At 68.3% G+C, this 9,642-nt stretch overlaps 1 protein-coding gene across 1 annotated transcript in view; it reads left to right on the forward strand.

Moving 5' to 3' along the window:
- MTA1 (metastasis associated 1) overlaps positions 1-9,642 on the forward strand; it is a 23,713-nt gene that overhangs the window by 7,602 nt on the left and 6,469 nt on the right. The window contains exons 3-13 of the mRNA XM_024758103.1: positions 298-348; positions 743-1,169; positions 1,454-1,578; positions 2,088-2,191; positions 2,288-2,414; positions 2,741-2,900; positions 3,456-3,670; positions 6,694-6,796; positions 7,585-7,684; positions 8,213-8,471; positions 9,362-9,557. Of these exons, the coding sequence (XP_024613871.1) occupies positions 760-1,169; positions 1,454-1,578; positions 2,088-2,191; positions 2,288-2,414; positions 2,741-2,900; positions 3,456-3,670; positions 6,694-6,796; positions 7,585-7,684; positions 8,213-8,471; positions 9,362-9,557 (1,799 nt within the window). The 5' untranslated portion in view covers positions 298-348; positions 743-759. The remainder of the gene's footprint in view (positions 1-297; positions 349-742; positions 1,170-1,453; positions 1,579-2,087; positions 2,192-2,287; positions 2,415-2,740; positions 2,901-3,455; positions 3,671-6,693; positions 6,797-7,584; positions 7,685-8,212; positions 8,472-9,361; positions 9,558-9,642) is intronic.

Here is a 9,642-nt window from a genome sequence, read left to right on the forward strand (position 1 = left end):
CTTCGTAGGGGCAGGTGTGTTCTGTGTGCAGGTAGCGGGGCCTCACTGCCCAGGCTTGTCTGGGGCTCTGCTTGGAGAGCCTTGGGCAGCGTGGGCGTGGGGTTGGCAGGAGCTGAGGTCAGCTGGTAGGGATGTCCAGAGGCTCAGGTGTTCTCTGTCTTTGGCTGGGTGGTCCGCGGCCCCCTTGTCCATCCTGCTTCCTGGCCTCACAGCCCTCAGTCCAGGCCGGGCAGGGAGTGAGTGGCGCGGCACGCTGTCGCTGACCCGCCATCTGGGTGCTGTCTGTCTGTTACACAGCCCTATCGGTCTGCTATAAAACCGGATCGGGGGCCGACAACGGCGAGGAAGGTAAGAGCCGCCCCTGCGGGAAGGTCCTGAGGTCTGTGCGCCGGGCTGCCCGCGTGCCCGCGCCTGTGCGCCCTGCTGCGAGGCAGGCCTGAGGGGTCCCTGGCGCAGGGAGGGCTGCGGGGCGTGGTGGGTCCTGCCCCCCGTCCTGGACGTGCAGCAGCTGCTGTCTCGCTTTCCCTTCTTTCTCTGACGTGCTGCTTCCCAGGCCAGCACAGGACATTGTCCTCCTTCCTGCTCAGATGCCCGGGGCTTCTGGGGTGCGCTGCGGGGACCTACACTGCCACTTGCCCCGGGTCCAGCGTGGGGAGGGGCCTGTGCAGCCAGCGGGTGGGCCTTTGTCCGGCCGCCTGAGCGTGTGTCTCCGGGACCAGCTCAGGAGCTCTGTGTCCTTCAGGTGAAACAGAGGAGGAAATGGAGAACCCAGAAATGGCAGACCTGCCCGAGAAGCTCAAGCACCAGCTGAGGCATCGAGAGCTCTTCCTCTCCAGACAGCTGGAGTCACTGCCCGCCACCCACATCAGGTGCCCGGGGGCCGGGGGCGGGCACGAGGGAGTCCCGCCACCCACGTCAGGTGCCCGGGGGCCGGGCGCGGGCACGAGGGAGTCCCGCCACCCACGTCAGGTGCCCGGGGGCCGGGCGCGGGCACGAGGGAGTCCCGCCACCCACGTCAGGTGCCCGGGGGCCGGGCGCGGGCACGAGGGAGTCCCGCCACCCACGTCAGGTGCCCGGGGGCCGGGCGCGGGCACGAGGGAGTCCCGCCACCCACGTCAGGTGCCCGGGGGCCGGGCGCGGGCACGAGGGAGTCCCGCCACCCACGTCAGGTGCCCGGGGGCCGGGCGCGGGCACGAGCCGTGGGCTGGGGGCTGGGGGGGTGGGGGCAGAGGCGGATCCTGGCTCCGCTGATCTGGTCTGGGTGGGCATTGCTGCTCCCACCTCGCGCTGGGCTCGGGCCCTTCCCTGCCCGTGGCACCCTGAGGCCAGGCGCTGTCACGGCCCTTCCCGGTGTCCCGTGCAGTCCCCACTCCTCGCGTCTCCAGAGTGAGGGCCCAAAGTGGGCGCGACGGCTCCCGGGGGTCTGCTCTCCCCCCCACCCCTCACCCCCCAGGAGGGGCACGACTCATCCTGGAGGGGACGATGGGACCCGTGCTAGCCGCTGTGGTCGCTCTCAGGCTTTCCCAGCGGGCGTGTGGCCCTACTGCAGTCCAGGCCACCGTCTCCAGTCTTCGCTGGGTTGACTCGCGACTGTGTTGGCCAGGCAACCAGAGGGTTTCTGAGTTTAGGAAACCAAAACCGTCAGTGCTGCCAGGGTCTGGGGCCAGGGCACCGACCTCCTCATCCCAGACCAGGGTGGGAGGGGAGCCACGGCGGCCGGTGCCTGGGCCTTGCTGTGACACCCGAGCTGCTCGCCCTGAGCCCGCGGTGACACCCAGGGCGGGTGGTGCTTGTTGCGGGCTGTCCGTGCTGCCTGCCCAGCGCCCCTCCCCCGAGGCGGAACAACTGAAAACGTCCCCAGAGGGTGCACGCATGAGTCCTGGGAGCAGCAAGAAGCGTGTTTGGGGACGATGGCAGGCCAGCGGGGTCAGGAGCGGCGCGGGCACGGGTGTTACCTAGTGGGACAGGTCCCGGCGTAAGGGAGCTCCTGGGGCCAGGCGAGGAGTGGTTGTGGGTCCGGGGTCCCCTCCCTGCGTGTCCGCACGCACTGCGGGCTCCCCTGGGACCTGCGTGCGGCCACTCCGCAGCTCCTAGCAGGAGTGTCATCGTCTGTGGGCGACGCTTGCTCTCAGCCACAGTCCCCTCTCCCCGAGGCAGGGCCCGGCTCTTCCTGGGGGCCCAGAGGGGCAAGGTGGGCGGGGGGCCGGACCGTGGACCGTGGCGACAGCAGTCCAGCGAGGGAGGGCAAGCCCGGTGCCGTGGCCTCGCCGAGGCCTGACTCCATCAGGTGTTGGAGCACCGCCAGGAGGACGCTGCCTGGAGTCAGGCGCTGAAGAGCCCCCAGGGCAGCCCGGGCCCCAGGGAGCCGCCGCGTGCCTGCCCACGGGACAGAGCAGGGGCCGCGACCCCCAGGCGTGCGTCCACTGGGGGCTGTTGTCTGCAGTTTAGAAAGACCCCTGAGTGACAGCCACACAGAGGTGGTGACGCGGAGGGACGGCCGTGAGCAAAACGGCGTCTGTGAGCCACTTGGTGTCCGGCAGTGGCGAGCGCGTGGGCCCCGTTCGGGGACCTGTGTGTCTCCTGGGCGCACGCCTCGTGGTTTCTGCTTCTCTCACTCACCTGTCTAGGGGTGGGTGGCTCTTAGCCTGAGACGGCAGGCAGCCCACTGGGATGGCCTCCTCTCCCCGGGCAAGAATCGACTGACGGCGCCCAGGCCCGCCCCGTCCTGCTCGGGGCTCAGGGAGTCAGTCCTCGGGTGCGGGTGCAGCCGCAGCCTGCACGGACCCGCACCCAGAGGAGCTCTTGGCTCCGACGCAGGAGCTGGCCGCCGCCCGGGGAGCAGGGGCCGCGAGAAGCAACCACGAGGGACTAAGAAAGGCGGCACGGGGACACGGGGCCAGGTAGCAGTCCTGGCACGGGGTGCCGCGACCCTCGGTGTACACGGGGAGACCCCTGGGGAAGCCCAGGGTCGGCAGGCTGGTGTCTGCAGAGCAGCCCAAGCCAGCTAAACGCAGCTTCTGAGAAGCAGCTTCGGCACGTGGAGTGCCAGGCAGCGAAGGGCCAGGAAGGCCGGACTGTGCCAGTTCCAGCCGGAACAGCCTGGGCGCGGGCGTGCGGGGTGAAGACAGGCTCCGAGGCTGAGGGCCGCAGGCTGCTGCTCCGCTGACAGCTCTGGGCACCGAGTCCAGAACATTCTGTAACGTAACCCCCTTTGTGTACGTCTCCTGTGACAACTGCACGAAAATGGCACCATCTTCTCAAAGGACGTGCCCGGAATCTGTCACATTCGTTCCCAGATGCCTTAGGATTTTTGTTGCTGTTAAATGTTCTTATAAACTCAGTTTTCAAACTGTTGCTGCTGGTGGGCACGTGGCAGTTTGGGGAACTGGTCCTACAGCTGCCTCACCTGCGCTCTCAAGCCTGCTGACCTGTCAGCTCTCTGTGTCTCCGAGCAGATCACTGTCCCCCCGACGGGCGCCCCTCCCGTCTGCTGACCTCCGAGTGTGGCCGAGGGTGCTGTGTATTGACGCCGCCCCGTGTGCTGTTTTCCAGGACTTCTTCTTCTACTCTCTCGTCTATGACCCCCAGCAGAAGACCCTCCTGGCTGACAAGGGGGAGATCCGTGTCGGGAACCGGTACCAGGCGGACATCACCGACCTGCTGAAAGAAGGTAGGGTGGGCCGGGGGGCTGGCGGGGAGGGCAGGGGCCTCTGGGTGTTGGGATGGGGCGGCAAGCCCCAGGACCCCCAGCAGGAGGGGTCGTCGGACCCTCTCTGGCACCTGGAGATTTTGTTTCCTTCCGTCAGTTGTTTTCATAACCTTTTCGAAGCCCTTTTTCTCTCCCAAAAACTCGTTTGAATGGATCTTCCTATTTCACTGACTTCTAGCGGGTGGTGCCGTCCGCGAGGCTGAAGTGCATGGGGACGCAGTGCCAGCTCCCCTGCCCTTCGGTCTTTCAGCAGCCCGGGGGTCATGGGCGGGCTTGACCCCCAGCTTCTCAGCCCGTTCTGTCCCCGACCAAGCTGCCCAGGCAGGAACGTGGACCCGCGGTGACCAGCAAGGCCGGTGCTGTCTGGCTTGGGGTGCCGTTTGGTGGGCTTCCTTCTGGGGCCATGTGGCTGAGCCCGGGCCTCTTGGGTGGTGGCCACACTCAGGCAGCTCAGGTTGACCGGGAGCGCGGCGGGGTCCGGGCCTCGTGGCACCCGCCACCTCCCCTCCCCCGCTTCCTTCCTGTGCGGCCCCGTAGTGGCTGTGCGGCAGGCCCGACAGCTGACCCGCGCACTTGCTTGCCCGGGACGGCGCTCTCTTCGGAGCCTGTGCTCCTGCGGAGCTGGTCCCCTGTGTGCAGGGTCATCCCCGCGTGGCGCCCAGGTGTCCCTAAGGAGCGCGGTGTCCTCCTGGCGAGCGTCCCCAGCACCTGTGGGGCTGCGGGTTGGGCTTGGCTCCCCTGTGGTCTGTGCCTCGGTTTCCCCTGTGCTGTAGAAATGCCGGACGTCCCTTCTTTCCATGGCTGCTGCTCCTTTCGGGGACGCAACTCCTGATCCCCGGAAGCTGGTCCGCTTTCAGCCTGTGTGCGTGTTTCCTGCTGCACACACACGCGCGCGCCACACCTCCCACGCGTGTGCATCTTACACGCACACACACACACACACACACACACACACACACACACACAGTTGCCTCCCCCGTTGGTTGGTCTTGGTCTCTGTCTCTGTCTTATGGGGGTTCCTGCCACCAGTCGGATGTGAGAAGGAGGGCTAACGGGAAGCACCTGGTGGGGGCGGTTCCCTCTGTTCATGGGTGTCCGGCTCCGTCCCCGGTGGGGCGAGGCCGCCCTTCCCGCCAGCCGTGGCGCTCTGCCCTGTGGTCCTGCCCTGGGACCGCTCGCGTCACTCGTGGGGGCCCCCGCACTTGCGCAGAGTCAGATGCGCTGGCCCAGCTGGTCTCCTGGTGCAGCCCGTCCTCCTGCTGGGCGGGGTGCGCCTGGCACCCAGGCCCCGCTCCAGGGATGGGCATCCTCCAGTGGCCCCATGGGGCCTCCTGGTCTACACCATCCCAGCCAGCCTGGCTGAGGATAAAGGGCCACATCCAGTGGGAAACAGGAGAGGCCACACGGCGGCCACAGGAGAACACTGAGTGGCTGGAACGTCCGAGGACCTTGCTTTCTGGCCAGCCCTGGGTGCTTGGCGGGAGGACGCGTCTCTGGGTGCCCCGGGGAAGCCCTGCCTGCAGCCCCAGGGCCAGGGGCGGCATCCCTACAGCCCTTCCTCCTCCCGACCCCTGGGCTGCTGGGGCGAGGTGGGGTCGGCCTAGGCCTCAGTTCCCCTGTTCTCCTCCTGGAGCCTGGACCCTTCCCGGCGGGTGAAGCTGTGCCCCTGCCTTGGACACGTGAGACGTCTGCAGGGTGCACCAGCGGGCGTGGGCGCCAGCTGGGGCCACAGCTAGCTGTGCCCGTGGCTCTGGGCTCAGTCGCCCGGCAGTCGCTGGGGGCTGGTCGCGGCCTGCAGACCTTGGATCCAGGAGTGGGGGCCCTGCCTTCCTTGGTACCCACTGTCCCTGGGGAGGGCTCTCCGTGCCGAGTCACCACCAGGAAGGAGCCTACCCACGACACCGGGAAAATCCCACCTGTGCTCGTCCTACAGATGCAGCCCCCAGGACCCTGACCCCTCAGATCTCTTCGTTCCCACCCCCGGGTCGGTCTGCAGTGCAGGGCTTCTCTCCTGTGAGCCTCCGGCCCGGCGCCGTCCCCTGGAGCCTAGCAGGGCCTGACCTTCCCCAGGGCGAGGGAGCACGTGTTTCCTTGGTGACTTCCGGCCGTGCCTGGCCCTGCATGACCGCGCTCGCACAGGGCTCCCGCGGGCTTGCTGAGTGCCGTGAGGGGTCCTGCCCTGGGTCTGGAAGTTGGTCGCCACGGAGGGCAACAGAGGCTGAGAGGGTCTGCAGACGTGCAGGCGGAGTGCCTGAGCTGAGCGGGGTTGTGACCTCGGGGCAGGCGTTCTCTGGACCCTCGTGCTGGCCTCGTCTGCCCCTTGCTGCCTGGAGCACGTGACAGGTGGCGCTTGGCATGGGCAGCTGCCCAGGAGAGAAGCCCTCCTGGCCGGGCCCTGAGCCCCATGCCCACCGCATACAGGGTGAGGAGTGGGGCTCCCGCCTGCAGAGGGAAGAGGCCCCAAGACGGAGGCTTTTGACGCCGAGGGCGCCCTTGGGTGGCAGGCGTGGGTCCGCACTGAGTTGACATCAGTGTCCTCGTTGTGGCGGGGCTGCCGCTGGGGGCTGGGCGCAGCCGCGCCCCACCCCGCAGAGCCTCAGAGGAAAGAGCTGATTGATCAGGTCCGAGCCGCTGCGCCCCTCTGTCCAGCTGGCTGTGCTCCCTGGGCCCTCCCGACGGCACCTCTTCAAGCTCCTCGACGGGGGCCGCGGGCTGCCAGCCCCAGGCGCCCACTGTTTCCAGAGGTGAAGGCCATCGTGTGTGGAGCGTGCCCTGGAGCTCCGGGCCCGACCGCCCCGTGCGTGCGCGCCTGCCCGCGTGTGTGCGCACGCGCGCTGTCGCCTCGTCCCTGGGCTCACGCGCCCTCCCAGCCCGCTCCCCGCCTCAGCGGCCTGGTCCCTCATCCAACCCTGGGCTCCAGACAGAGCCGCGGGGGTCTTCTCACGGCCGCGGTGTTCTCACCGCGCAGTGTTTCGTCCTCCTAGGCGAGGAGGACGGCCGAGACCAGGCCAAGCTGGAGACCAAGGTGTGGGAGGTTCACAACCCGCTGGTGGACAAGCAGATCGACCAGTTCCTGGTGGTGGCCCGGTGAGTTCTGGGCTGGGGCGGCCACGTCCTGCCTGACCCCCGGGCACAAGCCGGCACGGGGCCTGAGCCACTGCCCCACCCCTGCGGTGGGCGTCGGGACGCCTGTCCTACAGGGCATCCCCCAGTGAAGGGCCTGGGAGGTTAGAGGGTCCGGGGCCCTGCTCTGTTGAGACCCCCTCGTGGCTCCTAGGGAGGCCTGCAGGGTGGGGCCTGGCCCTTCCCTGAACGTGGAGCCGGCTCTGGGGGGCTGCTGGGTCCCTGGGTCCAGGAGGCAGCCCGACCCGTGGACCTCAGGGGCCGCCCACCAGCCGAGGCCAAGTAAGCCGGCCGCAGATGGGGGCTCTTTCCCCGGACGGTAGGGCGGGACAGAGGTGCTTGCTCGTCCGGCTCCGGGACCGGGCAGATGTGGCCTGGAGGCGTGGGGCCTCCTGGGCACAAAGGGGCAGCCCTCCGAGGAGCAGCTTCTGCCCAGGCCGGCCCCCCAGGGGTCCCTGGGCTGGGACAGCAGGAGGGGAGCTCCTGCGAGCACAGGGGGGCCACACGCCCAGAAGGCGCCTGGGCCGGGTGCCGTCGGAAACAGTGTAGGAATGGGGTCCTGAGCCTCAGGACCTGAAGGCTGTCTTTTGTAAGAAGAGGTCTGCAAAGTCTCAGAAACGACGTCCCCGCGCTCCAGACCACAGTGTTCTGTCCCGAGACAGCCGAGTCTGGACGCCTCTGCGTGTCTGGCTTGGTCCGGCCGCGCCTCCTGCTTGTCCGCTCCAGTGGTCAGCGTCTCTCCTCCTCCCCAGCTCCGTGGGCACCTTTGCACGCGCCCTGGACTGCAGCAGCTCTGTCCGGCAGCCCAGCCTGCACATGAGCGCCGCGGCCGCCTCTCGGGACATCACCCTGGTAAGTGAGAGGGCCACCAGGCCTCAGATCAGCACCCGCTCCCCGGGTGGCACGGCGCAGGGCTCTCACTGCCCCGTGTGGTGACCCTGTCTCATGCTGGTGAGAGGCTGCCGGCCGGCACGTGGTCAGGCCCTACTGGGCCCTTGCTGGGCTGCGGCCGCACGTCCTCAGCCCGCTCTTCTCTTTCCACACTTGCCACCTCAGAGGCAGCGGCATCTCCCAGAGGACGGCTCGTGCCCTAGGCCGGCCCCTCCTGCCCAGGGCACTTTGGCCCTGGGGCCAGTCACCCACCGTCTGCTGGCTGAGCCACCCCCTCCTGGAGCCCCGCCCCTGCCGAAGTGGGCCTGGGAGCACACCTGCTCCCCTCTTCTGCTCCGAGCAGCCTGGCCTCTCCCTGTGCTCTCCCCAGAGGCCCCCCCGCCCGAGACTGGAGACTGTCCTCATCCCCTCCCGCGCGGCCCGGGTGTGCGGGGCGGGGCGGGGCCGCTGCAGCTCTGGGGCCCGGGCGACCCGCCTCTCCCACCGCAGTTCCACGCCATGGACACGCTGCACAGGAGCCTGTACGATGTCGCCAAGGCCATCTCGGCCCTGGTGCCGCAGGGCGGGCCCGTCCTCTGCAGGGACGAGATGGAAGAGTGGTCGGCCTCGGAGGCCAGCCTTTTCGAGGAGGCTCTGGAGAAGTACGGGAAGGATTTCACTGACATTCAGCAAGACTTTGTGAGTACCGGGGCGCAAGTTCAGGGCCCTGCTGTGCCCGCCGGGCCGCCGTTTTTCCCTCCCCTTGTCTGTTAGTGGCTCCGGAGGAAACGCCCAAGGCCGCCTGCCGGGGCCTGGGCTGTGCCACCAAGGCGAGGGTCCGTGCTGGTGTCGCTGGGGTCCTCGCCGGGCCTTGTTTGACTTGGTTCGTTTGGCTGTGTTGGTTGTTCTTAAGTGGCCGAGCGTCTCCGTGTACGTCCTTACTTTGTGTTCTTTGCAAGTGTCCACCAGTGAGCCCGTGGGGATTCCAGCACCGGCAGGGCCTGTGCCCTCAGGGGCCCCTCCTGCCCTTACAGCCCCTGAAATACACTTGAACTCATCTGAAAGGAGGCCAACTGGTGGTCACTCAGAAGAGCGCGCCGGTGCAGAGAGGGCGGCAGGGGCGGCCGGGCCGGCCTGACCGCGAGCGCCTAGGAGGGGCCGGGATGCAGCGGCCTCGCCGGCATCTGACTCTGAGCAGCACCTCTTCAGTAACGGACGAGGCTGATGCCACAGGACCCACGTCGGAAGGCAGACGGCACTACTGAGGGTGGAGAAGCAGTGTCGGTCCCCAGAGGCCATCAGAGGGACCCGCGCGGCCCCTGGTGCCGTGGACACAGGCCGAGCCCAGACAGCCGGTCCCCTGTGCGAGGCAGATACGCGGAACGCACTGAAAACCTAAGCAGAGCAGCAAGGCCTCCTCACAGGGAAACAAGCGCAGCGAAGAGGCGGGTGGGACATAAAGCGCTCAGCTCGCCACGCCTCCCGCACGTCCCGTCCCGGGCCCGGTGCGCGCAGAGTCCGAATTGTCGACGCGCCCGGGCGGACATCCTGGGAGAATCCGCGCCGCGGGACGCGCCTGAGACGGGCCCGGAGGTGGCGTGGAAACGCAGGGGGCGGGGTGGCAGCGGCAAGACTCTGACGGCCACCCTGGACTCACAGGCAGCCAGTGGAGCCCAGAGGTGGCGCCCGCACAGCGGGGGAGCAGAGTGATCGCGAGGACGTACCGGGGGAAGCGTTGCAGCCCACGGTCGTGGGTGGGGCTGGTGTCTGGGCGTCCAGCGCCTTGCGCGAGGCACGGCGGGGCCGCTAACCCCACCCAGGAGGGGGCCCCCACCACCGACCGAGCAGGGCAGAGGTGCCGGAACCGGGGAGGAAGCTTTTGCGTTGAATGGAGTGTGCCTGAGAGGGAGAGAGAGAGGGCGAGGCCCGAGCTGGGCCCT

This window comes from Neophocaena asiaeorientalis, unplaced genomic scaffold (assembly GCF_003031525.2).
Source record: "Neophocaena asiaeorientalis asiaeorientalis breed wild unplaced genomic scaffold, Neophocaena_asiaeorientalis_V1.1 scaffold476, whole genome shotgun sequence".
Lineage (NCBI taxonomy): Eukaryota > Metazoa > Chordata > Mammalia > Artiodactyla > Phocoenidae > Neophocaena > Neophocaena asiaeorientalis.